Source organism: Diorhabda sublineata, chromosome 5 (genome assembly GCF_026230105.1).
Source record: "Diorhabda sublineata isolate icDioSubl1.1 chromosome 5, icDioSubl1.1, whole genome shotgun sequence".
Classification (NCBI taxonomy): Eukaryota; Metazoa; Arthropoda; class Insecta; order Coleoptera; family Chrysomelidae; genus Diorhabda; species Diorhabda sublineata.
Window position 1 is genome coordinate 20,186,865 of NC_079478.1, and position 20,335 is coordinate 20,207,199.

Consider the following 20,335-nt stretch of genomic DNA (forward strand, 5'->3'; position numbering starts at 1 on the left):
GAATCTCTGCGGTTGTGTCCTTTCGAACTTCCTATTGTTCCTTAACTGATTTCTTGACAGCAAAGGGATTTTTCAACTGCCACCCTTGGTTGTATAAAGTAACGCCGCTGGACAAATTAGACAACTCCTACTTTTCAACCTGTCTCATAAATTCATCATAAATGTTCGAGTTCATATTTTTTTTTCTCTTTTCTACTCTTCAATATGAAAGTAGTCACACTAATCTTCCTTTACCTGCATCAAAATATGATTTCTGACTGCTTGATAAATCGAACCAATTAATATTATGAGGAATTAAACACATTTTTTTCTTTCGATGTTTTCAAAATCGGTGCAGAGACGGAATTGAGGAAATTTTTCGCTTATAGAAAAAATATTGTATGTGCTACGTGCATAAAGTTTGTTTCTGTTCGGTTTTGACACTATCCCTTCCGAATTTTCATCATCGAAACTATCACAATCAATTTTGGGGAGAGATTGAATTCAGTAAATCTTCGACAACCTTACCAACTAAAACCTTACGGCTCGATACAACTTTCGACGAGATGTAAGTATATAAAAAGCGAGGTGGTATCAATTAAATAAATATAGTTTAAAAAAACACGTTTTTAAAGCACATCGAACTAAAAAGTTTTTTAGTTGCCATTAATAGTGAACGTTTTCAGTGAATTTATATTTGATACAATACTTCTAATTGAAAGGTATAAGCACAACCAATATAAAAGCTGAACTATATTCTACTCTGGGTGAAACCGATTTTTCATTATCAAGAGTAAAATATTGGTTAGCAAAGTTTAGACGAGACCGAACGATCTACGAAGACCAGCATGGTGGACCAAATGAGGTGACGAATCAACAAAACGGTACTGGATGATCAACGACGAGCTAGCAGACATATTAGGAATTAAAAAGTTCAGTACAACATATATTAACTGAAAATTTTGACATGAGAAAGCTGTGCGTAAGATGGATGCTCTGGATGAAACAGTGAAGATGTTTCCATCGAATGTTTTGTAATGTTTCACGGAAATAAAGTCAAATTTTTATCGCTATCAACAGCGAGTATTATATTCAAGCAAAAACGGCCGCATTTAGCTATAGAAGGAAGTGTTGTTTTACCATCTCACATATCTGTTATTGCAATGGCCAAAATTTTGAATTTCCACCTTTATTCGCCAGATTTAGCCCTCTCGAAATATTCTCTAATCCTAGACTCACACTGAATGAAAACCAAATAGAATGGGTGGAAAAATACAAATATTTTGGTTTCGTCGGAAACTCTCAAGTGGATCCAGACGAAGAAATCAAAATCAGAATCGAAATGACTCTACAGTACTTCTCAATGTTTGCAAACAGAAATCTAAATCTCCACGTCTGAATAGGATCCATGGAATATTGTGTGGTCAGTTCCTACTGGTGGAAACTTGGACCTCGAAATCTTAAATGATCGAAAAACTTGAGGCATTTTAGATGTGGTTCTATAGAAGATATCCTGGACTGAAAGAATCACCAACGACGAAGTCGCACCAAAGACGCATTGATCGCAAAAGATAATTATTAAGATTAGAAAAACATATGTTACAGAACATAATGAAGGGCAGAGTAGATGGAAAGAAAGGCATCGGCAAGAAGAAGAAATCCTGGTTTCAAAACAAGAGAATGGAAAAATCTCAGCGTCAGAGAATTGTTACATGTTGCGAGGGACAGAGACGCGTTCAAAAACGTGATGAAACGGGATGAAAAGAAGAAGAAAAAAATGTCTCGGTGGTCAAAATTTTCCAACAATGGAAAAGTGATGTAGGTAATTAATATGGAATGGACGATTCTTATCATCACTGGGAAAAGTGTATGGAGCTAAAAGGTGATTAATAAATTGAGTTTTTTCAAAAATTTTGTGTTTTCTTTGTCGGGCCAGTTACTTCTGAAACCATCCTCGTAATTAGTACAATAGACAAAGTTTTATGTGATAGTTTCTATTTAATTTTTTCAATATTTTGCAGTCATCGTTTATTCATCTATGTATGTAGACCGACTGCATTAATAATTGTTGTTGTTCAGTCCATTTCTGTTAATTTGTTTTTTTACGGCGAGTTCTTTCACCATTGTTGATACATTTCGATAATGTATAGCCTGTTTATATAAATGTGTAAAATTAATAAATGACAGTAAATTTTATGGGAGCACATCAATTTTCCAAACGAGCCACGTTTTAGAATGTTTTTGAAAAGGAATTTAACTTAATGCATCTATCTTTATTTTAGGTCTGTTCCGTCCCTTATTTTTGGAAAAAATAAAATTTGAAATTTGGACTTTATCAAAATTATCTTTCGATGTTTAATTTCGTTTTTAAATTGAAAATAAAAGTTTTATTAAACATTAGATTTCAGTAAATAGACAATGGATGATGTGGTGATTTAATTCACTATAAGGGTGGGTACTGTAAGGGACTTTACCACCCCTATTTGTTATTGTATTTCGTCCCTTTTATATAATGGTAGCTGCTTGTAGTGCACCAATAGCAGGACACTAAAATAGGAGGTTTGTACATTTATGATATTTTTATTGGGAATTTTATCGAATTTTCTACAGGGGGCGATAAAACTCTTGGTAAATCACGATTTAAAATAGATTAAATCAGATTTTGAAGACATTAAGTTGAAAATTAATCACGAATTTTTCATTCTGCTCGAAAAAGTTTTCAACTTCTCTGTAATTACTTTTAGATGAAATTGTATTAAAATTACCTGGTTAACATCTTTTATATCCTCATTTTTTAATATAAAGTTCCTAGTAGTGGATCTAGATCTTTATCTATAGATTCTTTATCTTCAAGAAGAATCGCTCTAATTTCTTCAACATTTTTTCATATTTTTTATTATACAGATCGATAAACTTAACTTCGATTTTGATAATTCATAAAAACTTATTATAAATTGACAACAAATCGGCTCAAATCTTGAGAAGTGCTGGAAACGGAGCTTTATTTCAAGGAAATAGTTCTACCAATATCAATTGCAGATTATAAAAACTGGTTTTAAGCTGGTTATTTAAACAAATGCACTTAATTGTAGTCCTACTTGAAAATTGGAAAAAAATCATTATTACACCTCGTTAAATTGCTGAATATTAAATTATAAAACGTAAATAGACGAGTGAAATGTGAGGAAGTTTGGTTTAAGCAGGATACCAGACGTGAACTGAACCCTTTTTGTACCCCATTCGTTTTTTTCCGGAAAACGAAATTTCAAAACAAAAACCATAAAAGAAAATAAATTATTCGCAAATAAAACAAAATAAAAAGCATATAATAGTCAGAATCGTCTGAATTAAAGTCGTAATGAAGGGTTGTAAAGGGGATGATACCACCAACTCATCTTCTTCTTTGATAACATGTTCAGCACGGTTTTTCCAAAACTCTTAGCGATCTGCTGTTAGAACTTTCTTCACGAGTTTTAAAATCTCTTTATTGAATTCTGGTGACCCATATTAACCATATAGGGTTAAATATGCAATAGTCAGGAAGTAGGCTGAGAAGATAACGCCCTGTTCTTTGTACAGCTTGTCAATATAATAAATTTCCTATAACTTTAGACCTTCAATAACAGTAAGCAATTCTTTGTTTGTATCTTAAGAAGTTAACCAATTAAGCCACTTTTCAAATAATTCTGCTATCATATCTTCATGACAATCAGCTGCACAGTTTTTTTTAGCAGATAAAACGGATAAAATCTGGAGTAGCTTTCGTCAACTGATTTCAGTTTTTCTTTACCATGTTTTTCGGTTCTGTGGATGATCCACAGCAACCTCTCTCGTAACTAAATTAATTCAGCAATGATGATTTTACTTTTTTTAAACATTCGAATATATTTAAATTAACTAACTGTATTTGTATATCTAAACATTTATTATTAAAGTCATACCTGTCTTTATTCTCGACATATTTTTATTTATAAAAAAAGTATATGAATTAAATTAATCTCACTAAGCCACGCCACTGCTTAAAGCAGACTTTCTACCAAGAATATGTCGAAGAAACTGTGTACATACGGCTTTTGCCAATAGAAATGCATTTATATTTACGATTCGACGATTTCATTGGTAAACAATAGAGATGATGAGTCCACGTGTACTGACGGTTTGTTATTTTTCATTTTTTAATTTGGTATGAGTTTCGTGAGTATTTATGAAATATTGATTGACTGTCTTCTACAATTGATATTGGAAGAATTATACAACGTCTTGATGAATTTTTTAAATCTATCCCCAAAGTGAAAAAAAATATTCATTGACCTTGAAAAACGAACAAAATCGGTATTTATATTTTGATTTAGACCTCAGAACACAACGATATTTGATTCAAGCGAGTTGGTTTAATTTTTTTTCGAGATTTTACCATCTCTTTTATCAAATACTTGGTCAGTCTTTAATCCATTTATTAAAATTGATTCGTTATCAGATTTGAGAGATAAAAAAATCTTTAAAATGGAAATTGCGAAGAGAAATCGTTTCTCGGGACGATGTACATGAGTATTAAATGTATGGACTTGAATGAAATACCAGTAAAATCCAGCGGCATATTTACAGGCAGTTTTTTTGCAACGAACCAATCATTTTTGGAATGAGCACGTGAGCGTGCAAACTTCACGCTAATCTAAAAATGCTTTGCCGTACCGACGAAACAAAATATTAATCATTTTCATTGTTTCAACAATAAGTAATACTTATATGTACTCTGTCTCCGTCTCAATTCTACCTACTAGTAGATATTTTACTGTTCTCGGTGTTTTAGTTTAGTTAGAAATGTTTCACGTGATAAAATTGTTGCTTCGATATATATATATATATATATATATATATATATATATATATATATATATATATATATATATATATATATCGAATATATATATATATATATATATATATATATATATATATATATATATATATATATATATCGAATATATATATATATATATATATATATATATATATATATATATATATATATATATAGTACAGCTGCGCCAACGAGAATCATTAAAAATATCGTTAAAACCGTAATTACCGATTTTAATTACCGATTCTTATCCAAAAATATATTTATTTATACGTTGCTGCAACAATAAATTCACTATATCATTTAAAATACAAAAACTACATTAGTTCTGATTATATTTTAGTGCCTAGTTTCCTTCATTCAAAGAACACAATCTTGGAGTACCTATCTATACCATAATAAATTGGAAATTTTCCATCTCTAGCCTAACCTAAAAAAAGTATACAATCACCAATTTTTTGTTCGCATGAAAAATATTGTATGTGATACATGCGTAAAGTTTTTTTCTGTTAACTTTCAATATTCGTTACGTGACCTATCGATGATTTAGTCTCGAAAGTTTGATCTTTGAAACTTCATTGTTAAGTCTTCGTGAATTTGATCAGACCATCTGATACTTGGTTCGCCTTTTTTAAGTTAAAAAATGGACTAGTTCCAAGATTGGTTTGCCTTTTATTCCGCGAGTTAATAATTTACAACAAAAAGAAAAAGTCAAAATGGGTATACACACAAAAAGATATAAAAAAAATGATACACCGTCGAGTTGAACCCTAATCCAACAAACGTTTCCTTATATGGCATTACGGATTTCGAAAACAATCATTCCGACTTACGTGCCATAAATTCGGGCATTCTGGGAGCTCACAAACATCACTCATTGGGGTAGTGCGCGCTTAAACAGGGTGGTCTCCTGACACCCGTGCTAATCAAAATTCAAAGACATCGAATTCAGATGAAAATCTGGCGTGAAGCGTGCAAAAGAACAGCTGAACGCTAAATATACCCTATCTTTGTCGGGAGGTAATGCGATAACTGCTCTCCGTCTTTTTTAAACTTCGAGTTAATTACAGGTCCGTATTTATATGGTGATATACCCATAAAATTATAATATTACCATAACGTTTGGCAACGGAAAACGAGACTTGAACTCTTGAAAGTATTATACTTATCATAAAAATCGTTTATATATAATGGAAAAAATATATATTCACAACAACATCTGTTTTATATATCGAATTTTTTTATAACGTAAATCGTTAATATTAAAATAATTCATTAATTTTTTTCTCTTGTTTCATCTCAATTTTTATTACGTGTCATAAAATGGCGCCGATCCATTAAAAGATATAAAAACTTTCAAATCGATTAAATATGGTTAAAAAATTTTAAATACGGTACTGTAGAAATAGGAAAACATTCTCACAATAGCCGTAATGTTCATAGGGTCTGCGTGCAAAATTAACTGTGTCTAATGTTAATCTTTCCGTTAAAATACGGGTGAAAATTTTTATAAGCTATGCCGTAGCTTCTATTATCTGAACAAATAACGTAACGACAAACGTTTCCATATTATAAAAAATATCTATTTGTTTGAACAGGGTGACGTACGTCGTTGCTAGCATCGTACAAAGGGGGTTGATTTCGTTATAGTTGTCTTGCGGGTAATAATTGCTTCAGTTCCGCCATTTTAAGGTAAAATTAATCGTATTCAATAGTGGTGTTACCAGAAAGATATACAAGATGAAGTGTAATAGGTGTTATAAGCGTATTAGTTTTACTTGTTTGTTTCGCTGTCGTACAAATACTTGTCTACATTTATTAAAAGTTTTTTTCATACAAGCACATTTTGAAAATTTCAATACATGTTTAAAAATAAATGCATCAGAAATATACGTTAAGTGTTTTAATAATATACAAGATGATTTACTTTTTCTTTTGTTTAAATTAAAAAATAAACTTTTGTAAATGGTTTACTTCACACTAACGATGAAAGTTAGTACATCATTTACACTATACTTATTGTCTTTTAGCTTTCATGTTGCTAAGATAATTAATCCCTATTTAATGGAATATTTAAATTGATATTTAAAGAAATATGAAACGTTATATGAATATATTAAATAATAAAACTAACCTCTAAAGTCTAGAACACAATTAATCGTACCAATTTCAAAAATAATCTGGGGTTCCACATAATTTGCTCACTATAAATTTGAGTTTTATTTTATTGAAAACACAGATTTTGCACTCAAAAACATAAATTAATAATCAAATTTTATAATACTCACTGTATTATATGTACACCTAAACAAAAATAATAGATTTCCCTCCAATTAACAATCTGTATTCAAAATAGGCAACACATTTTACATATGTCATAAGCGTTAAATTTAATATTTGAAATATCCTTAATATTAATTTTTAAATGTTTGTTAGAATAATAAAAATCGAAATTGTAATAAAAAAATATTTAGACATTATTTATAGAGAATATCAAGAATTAGACAAAACATTTTTGTTTTTATATTACCGACTGAATTGTCATTAATGAACAAGATATAGTATTCTATTGGCACATGGTTTTCAACAAGAACTGTGGGCGTAAATAATAGCTAATATTATAATCTTTTTGAATAATATACCTTAAATTATAATTTTATATAAAAATTAAGATTCGCCTGTTTTATAGTAGATTCATCCAGATGAGTCAACAAGTTAATCTTTTATTTTCCGTTTACAGCCCTCTTGGCAAAACTAAATATTTTTATGTTGGTAGTGCAACTGTTGTTATAATATATGGTTTTCTATTATTCTAGTTGTGCTCTTGTAGCTTCTGTATTTTCTATAATTCTATCGATTTTAAGGATAATTTGTTTGGTAAAGTTTTCAATTTCTAAATAAATTGCGAGCTTAATCCTTTTATGTCTATGTCCTCATGAACATTCGTAACTTTCTACTGGATGAAAGCTGACTTGAATGAAGGCCAAAACATTCTATGTCTAATATTTTAATGAACTATTTTTGAATAAAATATTTTAGTTAGAAATATCTATTTTTTTAGCTTAAACTTTATTTTCACCTTAATACTCGTAAATAGTGAGGAAAAATATTAATTTGGAAATTTATTACTTGTCCTAAGACGTTTTTACATAACTAGGTAGATAGTCTACGGATTGAACATATCAGTACAAAATAGAAGAATGAACTTTATTTTGATTTGATGAGAGCATTAACGCGTTGTTGTCAGATTTTATATTCCATCGTAAAAACTTCTTTTTATTTTTGATTTATAAATTTTTATAGTTAAAAAAATCTCTTCTGTTAGTGGAAGAACATATTTTTTGTAGTTTATATTAGTTTTGACTTCATTATAATCCTTAAAAACTGATTTTTGTAATAAATTGAGATAGAGGCTTTAAATAAAACACAATTGAAATTAGTACATTTAATATGTTTGAAAATAACAATAAATATATTTAAAAATATTCGTCGATCGCTGCAATCACTCTAGGACAATATTTCCTAGCAAAATGAATATAAGGTGCATTGGAAGATAAAGATAATCTGGTTAGTTCGCTATGTTTATTCCAAACGTGTATAGCAATACTATCTTTAGATAAATTAACCACAGCTTCTGTAGAATTTTCATCAAAATACATTTTCCACTTTTGCCAAGGCACCGGATAAAATACATTTGAGGGATAAGCGGTAAAACCGCCGCAATATTTATTTATCATATCTTTAGCCAACTCTACGTTACATACAGATTTAAGTAACCTTAAATAGAATTAAATTTATCTAATTTATTATAAAGTTGAGATAAAATACCTTGTTATCACTCCGGGGCCATTGTTACCCCAATCTCGACCATTAAAATTATCTTTCAAATCATTTACACAACGTTCAGCTAATTTGTGACCTTCCCCTGTAGCATCAAAACTCAATACACCCGCCGCTACATTTTTATTAGATTCAATTCCTGCATAATTAGGTGGGACGTCTTCTAATGATTTTACAACAATAACATCCAAATCTAAATAAATTCCACCGTATTTCCATAAAGTAAGGTACCTAAATGAAATATTTTGTATACTGGAGACTTTCAATAAGTTAAACTTACCTAAGAACATCGCTGGCGTGCGATTGGGCATAATAAGAGTTGTCTATTTTTCCGGATGTGTACAATTCTTCAACGGGTGTTCCTTTTACATATTTTTCATAATCTAAATGCATCATTTTGAGATTCTTATAAGTTTTTAATGCTTGAAGTATTCGATCGGATTCATCTTTTTCATTTTTAAGTAAACCAGGTGAAGTGAACAATAGATATACGTCTAAGTTTGGATTAATTTTAGCTGCGCTTTCCACTGCACAAGCTTGACGTGAAGTTATCGATATTTTGTCATTAAAAAAAGATCTACAAGAAGTTTCGTGAAAAAAAATGGATTTTCCTTTACGAGGCGATATTTCTGTGATATCTGGAAGAGACGGCGTTTGGATTCGGTAACAAGAAATAGTATCCTTTGAATAGAAAAATTTATAAAATTTTAATGATAAATATTGGTTTTGAAAAAAGAAAACGACTACAATCGATATCAATACCAAACATAGCAATATCTTGAAACATTTTTGTAAAATAAAGACCTTCATGTTTTCTTTGATGTTGAAAAGATTTGCATGTTGGTTTATGATGCCTGGAAGTAAAGAGAATTATTATAACATTGTGATATAATTTATTAAATGCTTACTAATCTAATAAGTACTATTGATATATGTTTATTACAATTTAAGTATTTACAATCATCATTGGAACGTTTTGAAATTATTTTATTCCTAGGATCAGAAATTTGCACATATTCATACAAATTAAAGAAAAAAATAAATAAAGCAACGTTCAATGTCACATAAACGTTCACTAATACAATAAAATATATTTAATTAAAAAGGCATATTATTGACGTTTATATGACAGACAACAGAGAAATTAATTTACAAAAAAGAAGAGTTTATGCATTGGCTGTGGCTAGTCGTATCAAAGTAAGATATTCGTTAAACACATAAATGTCGCGGACTCGCCTTTTTCTATAAACACTTCAATAAATTATAGGAGAATTGAAAAATATTTGCTTTTAATATGCAGTTTTTTATTTTTGTAAGATTAAATCAAATATTGGATTATCGTCCGGATCTCGTATGAATAGACACTACCTTATTGAATTTCGAACTGTAGCTAAAATTATTGTTCCATAATTATAAGTTAATAAATATTTCATAAAAATGACATTTTCTCTCCAATATTGAAAGTAATATTGTATATAGTAAATCTTTCAGAATATATAATTTGTATTTATCTATGGAACAATTTTGACACTTGTAACAGTTATAAATATAAACATGGCAGCTTATAATAACAAACAAATTCAACATTCCAACGATTTATATCATTATTTAACAATCAATATTAACAACATATGTCGAATATGTTTGGAAAAAGGACCGAAACTTATGCCGATATTCGATCCAATAAAACCACCGCACTTTTCGATACTTATAATGGCTTGTGCTGCAGTACAAGTAAGGGACTAAAAAGTTCTACAGCACAAAACCTCAATTTATCCCTTTTAAATATTTATCACCGTACACAAACTAATGCTACCTTATAAAAGGTTTTGTATTTTAGGTTCTACAAGGTGATGGCTTACCACCTTACATCTGCCAAAAATGTTTATCCAAATTAAATGTAGCATTTCAGTTTAAAACACAGTGTGAGTCCTCGGACGCAAAATTACGTCAATGTTTCGAAAGTTTTCATAATTTACCTTCCGCTCCGGATTTAACTGGTTTCGTAGAAATAAAAAAGGACGAAAACAGGGAAACTTATCAAGAAAATAACGATGGAGGAACAAAAACTAACGATACTCAAAATAATTTGGATGTAACGGAAATACATAGTAATCTAATAGAACCATCGGATACGCAAATACTACAAAATGTGCAGCTGGAAAGTGGTGTAGACTCAACATCAGTATTTGATATTCATAGGAATAACTTTCTAGAATTAGATGCCGATTTTGGGAATAGCAAACAAGATAATGATAAGGTAAGTCATATATTTGTTGTATAATGATCAGATTTAAGTTTATAAGTTAATATTGCAGTTTAAAATAGGTGGTACAACTAAAATTCATTCATAAAATCTCATAAACTCAAATTTAGTCAATAGTTGCAACTATCAATTCTCTGTACAAATTTTAGTTAAACGATATGCTAGTATTAGATTCAAAAAAAATAAAAAAAGAAAAACAACACCAGTGCAACGTATGCACGAAAATATTTAGAACCAAACCGGGATTAGTTCATCACATTAGAATCCATACGGGAGAGAGACCATACATTTGTCATTTGTGTGAAAAGAGATTCATTAACGGAGGTCATCTCCATACCCATATGAGAACTCATACGGGCGAGAAGAACCATATATGTGCAGCTTGTAATAAGGCTTTCGCGACTGCACAGCAATTAACTAAACATACAATAGCCATTCACACATCAGAAAGACCTTATGGATGTACTTATTGCAACAAAAGGTTTGTATAAATATTTAGTTATGTACATTACGTTTGTATTTTAAATCACCCTGTATTATATTTAACCTATAGTTCCAGAATCGGTTGGTTCGATAAATTTTGACTATCCTTCAAAAAATTATTGCTATAATATCCTCTTATCAATATTTTTCAATATATGGGTGTCCTATTTACAATCAGTTATATTTATCTGAAAAATCTCTTCAATAGCATATTATTTATTTTTGTTGTAATGGGAAAGTATTTAGGATGAAATTAACTATATTGAAACCAATTTATAGTGACGATGATGAATATAGTGTGTTTAAAAAAAAATACCGAGAAAAAAATGTAATTTGATTCACTTTGTATTATATAAAACGAAAATTGATAAAATCAAAAAATGTAGCGAATTCAGACTATTATTTGAAAACTATGCTCACAATAGATCAAAGCTCGTTTGAAGTTTCTCAATTATACAGGGCGTTTTGTTAAAATTTGATTATAATTCTTCTAACGCCCTGTATAACATTTTATTTCTCGAAATTTTGGAAATGGTGAAGTATTTAAGATAAAATAAACTATATCGAAAATAATTTATATCATGATATTAAATATAGTGTGTTTAATAAAAATAATACCGAGAAAACAATGTAATTTGATTCACCCTGTATTATATATAACAAAAATTAATAAAATCAAAAATATAGCAACCTAAATTAACCATTATTTAAAAATATGTCTGCAATAGATTGACATTTTCAATTATACTTGAAATCCCTGTATAATACATATATTTTGGATGAAAATTGTGGTACTGAAAGAAGAAGAATTTTGAAAAAATAACGTTGGAACGGGAAAATAAGGATTTTTGGATTTATATACGTTTCATTTAAACAAACATTACTTTGATACGTTACTAGGTTTATGTCTCGTAGATTTGAAGCATAATATTTTGTGGGATGGCAGATGTTTTCATTAATTTTGCAGATTCGCCAGTTCTAGTAATTTGAATACTCACACGAAAATCCATACGGGTGAGAAAAACTACCACTGTGATCAATGCGGAAAGGCGTTTTCAACAAAGGGTCAACTCTACCAACACATGTTGATACATACTGGAGAAAAAGCGTATTTGTGCGAAATATGCAACAAAAGGTTTTCGCAAAAAGCCCATTTAGTTAGACATTTAAAAACTCATAGGTCCTAGGATAAGAAAAAGTGAAAATACAAAATGATATTTTTGAAATATATATTTTTATATAATTTTTTTTGTCTTTGGTTATTTCAAAATAAATTTTTTTGTGTTTTTATTTCGTATTCATAATAAAAAACCTATCCACCCCTTAAGAAAGATACAATTGATGATATAATTGACGCAAAATTCCAATTCTAATAATGTTACAACATAAAACATACTAAATATACAAATTATCAGAAAATTAGTAAACTTGACAACATTGCAGCGTACATAATATTTTTAAAGAGATCTGACAACTCGTTCAGAAATTTATGCTTCTGCATCTGGCACCATCGGTATTGTTTATATTTACATTAATTTTATAAAATTCAGATCATTTATTTTATTTCTACGAAATTTTAGTTAATTAATTAAAATAATAGATATTATTATGTCAATGTAATGTGTTAGATTACATAAAAAATACTCAACTTCTAAAAAGTTCGTAAATTGTGACATTTAGTCAACATAACCTATTATTTAATCGAACCAGTACTGGAACCAGGAGGTCAACCAAGAATTATATAAAGGTATTATTTATGTTATTAGTACTTATCATATTGATTTATCATATAATACTCAAATCATTTATTAATAAACTAATTTTATTAAAATCCTAAGTTGATTCGTTGTTTTTCGTCTATTTACTTTTTTTCGTACCAATATGGTTGCCTCGTGGGAGGCGATCGTCACTTGCTAGATCCACCCCTGATGTATAATACAACCATTTATGTAATACTCCTATATAGACAGTTCTTATGGGAAAAAACGTTTCGGTGCCGACAGTATTAATTTTCTTTCTCGTTCGAGACACTTTATGTATACTGTGCATGCTTGAAAATTCTCTAAAATATTAGTAATGGGAAAATAATAACTAACTAAAGCACTCGGGAGTAGAGAGAACGATTATCAACGCAATCTAGGAGAGAAAAATGGAAGTATATTTAAACTCAGCACCCATTTCTATAATTAGTTTTATTTCGTTCCTATAGATATCACTTACGTTTGGCAATCAAAGTGTCATAAGCATTTAATGTTTATTACAAATTACGATATTTTAAGCGTTTGTTGTTTGAAATTGAATATCGTTGATGTACCTATCAAGATGTGATAATACCGATTAAAGTCTACGACGATAATTTTTGTACGGTTGAACTTTCATTTTTAAGTGTTCTAGTGTTTAATCTTGTATGTGTTTAGGTTATGGTTTTCGTAATGAAATAGTGTACGAAATTATTAAAAATAGATACAAATTTTGAATAAAATGAATAGTAAAACTTTCTACAAAAACTTTTTACAACTCAGAAGAGAAGAAGTATCCAATTTGTTATGGATATCCAAACGTTTAGATCTTCAAGTTGCATATGGTCAAGGTAAAGTTAGACCCACACCATATTCACATAAAATAGCTGTTTTGAACAGTCCAAAAATTCAAGATCTGTTAATGCAAGTAAGTCGAATCATATTAAATTCACAGAAAGTTTACAAATAACTTAAATGAAACATTGTTTTTTAAATAAACTCTTGATGCCCATTTACATTTTTTTAATATAATTTAGTAAATTTTAAGTAAATGTTGTGTGTATAGTTGGTATGTTCTAATTTTTAGATTAGTATAAGAGAGAACATACCAAAATCAAAGTTAGAACCACAGGTGCTTGCTATTTTAAATGAAATTGGTTATGATCGAAAAATTAAAGTAATTAGATGGCTAGGTCTGTTATTAACAAAAATATGTTTGCGTGTCCTTAGAGGAATATATGTAAATGTGGAGCAAGTTGAACAGGTAATATTATGTGTTCAATTGTTATCTTTTTATATGTACTAGCAAAAGTGGAATTTCTTTATATTGAATTATAGTTTATCTGGGTTAAATGAAATTAACATGAATTCAATATATGATTTATTTTGACACCCACTACTGAAAAACTTTATAAATCTCGTTGCACATAAATTATTTAATCATTTCTTTATCTTAATTGGTGTATAAATATAATTGTTCAAAAATATCGTATATCTAACAAATATACAGGGTAGGGTTGGTAAATTCTCATATGTACTACAGGAATTGAGGATTTTTGAGGTTGTTAATTTCGATTAATCTGGTGATGATGATGGAAAAACTGAAACCTTCCATAATTTTGATATTAGTGAAAATTTCGCTTTTAGATAAAAAAATCTATGGGCGATTGCCCAGTCGTTTTTGTACCGACCCATAGAAGTTATGGGGATTTTATAATGATGTCGTATTTGAATTTTACTTATGACATTGAATTACCTGCAATAGCAGCCGGGATGGGTGAGTAAATACCATATTACACCATTGGTCATTAATTATAAGTTTTACTTTAGATTTTCACGGTATGTGGGGAATGGGAACGATCCTTAGGAATACGGGGGCTTTTTTTATGAGGAGATCATACAATAACGACAATTTGTATTGGACTACTTTTAGACAATACATTCATCAAATTACTACAAAGGGGGATTTACCTATAGAATTTTTTATAGAAGGAACTCGAAGTAGAAGTAACAAATCATTGCCGCCTAAATATGGTAAATAAATTACCAAAAAAAAATCGATTTTTCCAATAGTTACGATTTCGTTATTTCAGGTTTGTTAACAATGATTCTTAAAGCGTTTTTTCTTTCTGAAGTACCCGACATTCTATTTGTGCCAATTAGTATTAATTATGATAGAATTTTAGAAGAAAGTCTTTTTGCTTTCGAATTATTAGGTGTGCCCAAACCCAAGGAAAGCACTTCTGTAAGTTTTTTCCAAAACTAAATCGAAAATTTTTCATTTAACACTTTATTTAATAAACTATTTGAATTTACCTAGTAGTATCCAATCCAATATTTCTACTGTTTTATTTCATTTGTATCTAGACACCACGAAAAAATAATAATTTGCAGTTTCACTTTGTTGTTTTTTCTGGGTTTATAATTAGAGTTTATTTAAATTTATTTATTAATTTACTCTTGTATTAATTATCCTTATAAATTGACGGGACTTACATAATCCAAATAAAACATGTTAATAATATACTAAATTTGATGTTGTCAAGTTTATTTGTATTTTAGAGATTACGGAAAATCTTTATAAACTTTTTAATTTCGTAATACTGATTACATTGTTACAGAATTTAATTGATATCATCTAAACTTCTTTTATAAATCACACAACGCCATTGTTTGGTCAAACAAAGTTTTAACTGCGTTAGCGATCTTATATATATATATATATATATATATATATATATATATATATATATATATATCTGACACTAAACATATCAACATTTAATACAACAGTAAACTAATTAAACACCTTTTAACTAACACACACTACCTCACAAACTTTGGTTCGAAAATGAACAATATGACGTTCGTGACGTCATACTCCAGTTGCCTATTCTGATGTTCTTAGTGAGGCATGTGAAAGAAGGATCAATTCTCTTTATTTTTATTTTATCTATGGTTGACAGGAAATATAGGAATTAGAATAATAATCGGGAATTATATTTAAATATATTTTTTTTATTTAATTATATTATGAACATTTTTAAGGGTTTATTTAAATCAATGAAGATATTGAAAGAAGAATTCGGTAACATTTACATACACATGGACGCGCCTATATCAGTAAGAAAATTTTTCGGAAATAAAATAAACAGGGGCGTCCATAATTTAGGTCCTTTGTATCAACAAGAATTAACCGAAAATGAAAAGAATCATTTACCGTCGCTAGCATACGAAATATTGAATCGACATCAAAAAGTATCAGTTGTAACTGTATTCAATTTAATTGCTATCATTTTAAATAACAATTTATCGTACGATAAAACGGCTCTAACTATAGAAGAATTAACAGAAGAAGTGGAATGGATCAAAAATATAATTCAACATTTGGGCGGATTTATTTATGTTGAAAATTTAACCGAAAGCGTAAGAGAGGCTTTGAGCGTACACAAAGGTCTGATAATGTTGAACGAAGATAAAAAATTGACGTTAATAAAAAATAAAGTGAACCAGCAATCATTCGATCTGAAGAGATTAAAGGCGCACGCTCTTAATGACGACGTAATGACGCATTCAATTCCGTTCGTTACGTTACAGATATACAGCAACTTGGTTCTTCATTACTTCATTGAATTAAATATAATTTTAATTTCGTTAGGAATAAAATCGATGGATGGAGGTAAGTGACATGTCTATTATTTCGTATGCGAACAAATATTAATGAATCGCCCTATATATTTATTTAACTTTAATAAGATACCACGAATACTCTTAAAAATTGTTACTATGATGCAAATAAACAATAAATTTGTCGATATTCGGTATAAAATGAATTTGAACTTTTCGCTTTTTAATTTTATGTAAATACAGGATTTCATGTCGTTTGCACTCAAGAATATTTCTGACATGTAATCTTACATATATCAGTATTGGGAATGTGTTCTCTATCTACCTTTGTGATATGATTCAAATTTGCGTGTAACAATCTTAGCTCGTTTGAATTAATTGAGAAATTAAATTGTCAACAACATGCCGACGCGGAGTAAACAAACACTTTTGTCGTAAGTTTGTGTGGTTAGTGAAGTTATTTGTTGGATTTTAGACATTATTATAAATTAATGTCTAAAAGACTCCCGTAATTTGAATAAAAGATAGATAAAAGTGTGTTAAATTTAGCATTGCCAACTTGGAGACGTACTAAAAAACAGCAAAAATACTCGACCTAATTCCATTGAAACATCTAACGCCATAAACCATGAAAACATACGCGAAAATCTATAGTTTACCCCACGACCGCCATTTTGACATAGATCAGCAGTATTTTTAGATTGCCTGTATTCAAAAACACAAACTGCCTTTGAAGATTTATAGTTATGATAGTTTCAACTTAAATACGTCTAAAAAGGGAAATTCACCGCGAGTCGCTAAGTACCTATAAAGAAAATCACGTTAAAATAACAAACAGAATAAAATTCAAGATAGTAGTCTCCAGTTTTTCTTGAAAATCTTTGGTTTCGGAGTTGGCAATACTGTAGATTCCCGATTGGTCATTGTAACATTTGTCTCTAGTTGGCAATTTTGACAGATCATTTACCTAAATTGTAAACAAACTATGTCCATTTTGTAGATTATTTTCAGACTATAAGTTTACTAAGGGTAGTAAATTATATTACGACTACCGATTTATTTATTTAAGTGATTTCTAAAGTGCTAGTTTAAAAACAAACATTCATAACCTAGCATTAAATCTAAAATCTTTTTTTACGATAGAAAAGTAAAAAGTCGTCGTATTTTTGGTATTTTATTCATAATTACTAAAAATAAAGTGGTGAGTTGGTTTTTTTAATTCGTATTTTGATATTTGGAAATTAAAAAATCAATTATGACGTTATTTGATTGTTTATTGCTATTGAATTTGTATATCTTTAGTTGTTCTACAAATTATACCACTTTTTATTAATATTGTTTCTCTACTTAATTAACTAATGTAGAATTTTAAATATGTGGTAAAAGTATTGCATGTTTTTATTTGTATGTTGGTTGATCTGTTGAGATTTACTTACATTATAATTTCATCGAATTGACTATTTTAAATATCAAGGAGTCATATAAAGACGATTTATTTATCAACCGCCTTATAGAGGCACATACTATACATGGGGTGACAGAAAGATGTTACTCTAATATTTTTATTAATTGAATATGTGTATGAATGTTGTAATGATCAAACCAAAATTATAATTTGATTAATTCTCAACAGACTGCATGTTTACCAAATTTTGAAAAACTTGTAGGAAACTTATCGTTGCTATTATTTTTAGATCAACTATTTGATAATTATCAATTTTTGAGATCTCTATTTGCCAAGGAATTCATAACCGTTTCTTCGCAGGATAGAAGGGTGTGTTGATTTTAATATTTTTTTCATTTGATGAAAATTTAATTACTAACATGCATGACATTCTATCATCTTTTAATTGGTGGTTTTTTAACACAACACTTGGTATATAAATAAAAACTGAATTCAGAAGAATAATTTTTGTCAATATTTTTCATAAATAGCTATTAACATAACACATGTATGTGCTAAGGTGTATTTAGATCTATCTAAAAAACACATTCAAATAAACCCTAAAAGCATTAGCTAACAAAAACATTGTAATCCTAATGTGGCTATGGGGTTACTAGAGTATATCCAGCAATGAGGAAGCAGACATCTTTGCAAAAAAAGGGGGTGAAAACTCCTTACTTAGGACCTACTGCGGTTTCACTAATGAACTGAACGAATGGCTAAAGAATCGAAACACTTCAGGCCTAGGACAATCTAGAAGATTCATAACTATCAGTTGAGAAGTGTGATTGGTGGCTGGTCTTTCACTCAAGATGATATACATAGCAGAATCAGAGCACTTTAGGAAGTGGGACACAGGAAACATCAGAATGACAACTTCCTTTGGAGTCTATGTATTTTGGAATTATAACATTGAGGGTTCTTCTTCTGCTTTCTCGATTGAATTTTTTTACAGTGATGATATTTATTTTTATTGTTGATTTTTCGTTTACAGTTAGTTGTGACATAACCTAAAAAATTTGGTTTTGTTTAAATTCAATTTTTCTGGGGACTGAATTCGTGAGTTTGATAATTTTTTTTAGGTGTTTAATGCGGCACTTGAAAATGCTGCTTTTTTCGATCTAATAAATGTTTCTAATGGTTATTATCGATTGGGAAATAATGGAAAACTTCGAAAGTTTATAGAAAATGTTTTTGTCACTTTTTATTTGTCTTACGAAGCCGTATTTGTGATTTTACAGGTAAAACACTATCTTCTATATAATTTTTTGCAACAGAAATTTTTTTATATAATCAAATGTTTCTGATCTCTTTTTTTCTGCGATATATTTTAGAAACTTTGTGAAACCAATGAAGAAAAAGTGATTTTAGTTAACGTTCAAATGTTATTAGAAAAAATCGTATTAGAACAAAATGTGCATCCCTATTCATTAAATTTGGATACCATCGGTAACTGCTTGGGTAGTTTATGCGATTTGGGCGTTTTGAAGAAAACCAGAAGGTTAGAAATTAAAATTCATGGTAATCAATTATTTTAGCAACTATTTATATATTTCAGAAACAATAAAATCTTGTGGGAAACCGATATGAACAAACTTTATTCTATGAAAACCAATTTTGGTAAGTCTACAGGACTTTATATAGGGTATTGTTATTTTTTAATCAAAAATTTTAATATTTTCTTGATGTTTAATTTGACACGTGAATAAAACTCAAAATGTTTATGTTGTATGCAAAAACTCAAAAAAAAAATCATGAAATATTCATCATTTTCTCTTGTGGAAATGTGATTTTCTTACATTTTCAAGATTTAAGTAACTAAATTTCTAATGGCTGCAGCTTTTTTTACATTTTCAATTATTTTAAAATCAAATTTTGTGAGAAAATAATTTTATTTTCCAGAAAAATATATTCCCCGGTGTATTATTCCCCAGTTATCATACAAAGTTCTTAGAGGACAAATACCAAACAAATTGTGATTTTTTGTTTTTAAATTGTGTAATCGTACATTTTTTTACTTGAATAAATCATTTATTTAACTCTTTTTTTTCCTTCCATTTCTACCTTATAGTAAAAATTTATTTTTATTAGTGTAT

General features: G+C 29.1%; 3 protein-coding genes across 8 annotated transcripts; 2 read left to right on the top strand and 1 right to left on the bottom strand.

Annotated features, from left to right (window-relative positions):
• Positions 1-8,270: 8,270 nt before the first annotated feature.
• On the bottom strand, positions 8,271-9,821 carry LOC130444200 (lactosylceramide 4-alpha-galactosyltransferase). Its single transcript, XM_056779251.1, has 4 exons — positions 9,589-9,821; positions 8,961-9,534; positions 8,669-8,911; positions 8,271-8,617 (listed from the first exon to the last, which is right to left on the bottom strand). The coding sequence occupies exons 2-4, from the start codon at positions 9,488-9,490 to the stop codon at positions 8,317-8,319; spliced, it is 1,074 nt and encodes a 357-aa protein (XP_056635229.1). The 5' UTR covers positions 9,491-9,534; positions 9,589-9,821; the 3' UTR covers positions 8,271-8,316.
• Positions 9,822-10,212: 391 nt separating this feature from the next.
• Positions 10,213-12,719, top strand: LOC130444397 (zinc finger protein 300-like). Its single transcript, XM_056779500.1, has 4 exons — positions 10,213-10,414; positions 10,521-10,940; positions 11,096-11,427; positions 12,397-12,719. The coding sequence occupies exons 1-4, from the start codon at positions 10,235-10,237 to the stop codon at positions 12,614-12,616; spliced, it is 1,152 nt and encodes a 383-aa protein (XP_056635478.1). The 5' UTR covers positions 10,213-10,234; the 3' UTR covers positions 12,617-12,719.
• Positions 12,720-12,844: 125 nt separating this feature from the next.
• LOC130444398 (dihydroxyacetone phosphate acyltransferase) lies at positions 12,845-20,278 on the top strand. Of its 6 annotated transcripts, none has more exons than XM_056779506.1 (12): positions 12,845-13,176; positions 13,847-14,096; positions 14,256-14,432; positions 14,816-14,945; positions 14,999-15,202; positions 15,262-15,413; positions 16,217-16,847; positions 18,490-18,569; positions 19,322-19,480; positions 19,574-19,740; positions 19,798-19,859; positions 20,142-20,278. In XM_056779506.1, the coding sequence occupies exons 2-12, from the start codon at positions 13,911-13,913 to the stop codon at positions 20,216-20,218; spliced, it is 2,025 nt and encodes a 674-aa protein (XP_056635484.1). In that variant the 5' UTR covers positions 12,845-13,176; positions 13,847-13,910; the 3' UTR covers positions 20,219-20,278. The 6 variants fall into 6 exon arrangements, with proteins under 6 accessions (XP_056635484.1, XP_056635482.1, XP_056635483.1 ...); XM_056779507.1 differs by lacking the exon at positions 12,845-13,176 and adding an exon at positions 13,641-13,790; XM_056779504.1 differs by having other exon boundaries at positions 13,134-13,176; positions 19,798-20,278.
• The last annotated feature ends 57 nt before the right edge of the window (positions 20,279-20,335 follow it).

Coding starts and splice junctions, on each gene's coding strand:
- LOC130444200 (XM_056779251.1), bottom strand. CDS start 9,490: ATGAAGGTCTTTATTTTACAAAAATGTTTCAAGATATTGCTATGTTTG. Junction 8,912..8,960: donor CACGCCAGCGATGTTCTTAG/GTAAGTTTAACT, acceptor TATTTCATTTAG/GTACCTTACTTTATGGAAAT. Junction 8,618..8,668: donor GGCCCCGGAGTGATAACAAG/GTATTTTATCTC, acceptor ATTCTATTTAAG/GTTACTTAAATCTGTATGTA.
- LOC130444397 (XM_056779500.1), top strand. CDS start 10,235: ATGGCAGCTTATAATAACAAACAAATTCAACATTCCAACGATTTATAT. Junction 10,415..10,520: donor TGGCTTGTGCTGCAGTACAA/GTAAGGGACTAA, acceptor TTTGTATTTTAG/GTTCTACAAGGTGATGGCTT. Junction 10,941..11,095: donor GCAAACAAGATAATGATAAG/GTAAGTCATATA, acceptor TACAAATTTTAG/TTAAACGATATGCTAGTATT.
- LOC130444398 (XM_056779504.1), top strand. CDS start 13,911: ATGAATAGTAAAACTTTCTACAAAAACTTTTTACAACTCAGAAGAGAA. Junction 14,097..14,255: donor TTCAAGATCTGTTAATGCAA/GTAAGTCGAATC, acceptor TCTAATTTTTAG/ATTAGTATAAGAGAGAACAT. Junction 16,848..18,489: donor AATAAAATCGATGGATGGAG/GTAAGTGACATG, acceptor TATTATTTTTAG/ATCAACTATTTGATAATTAT.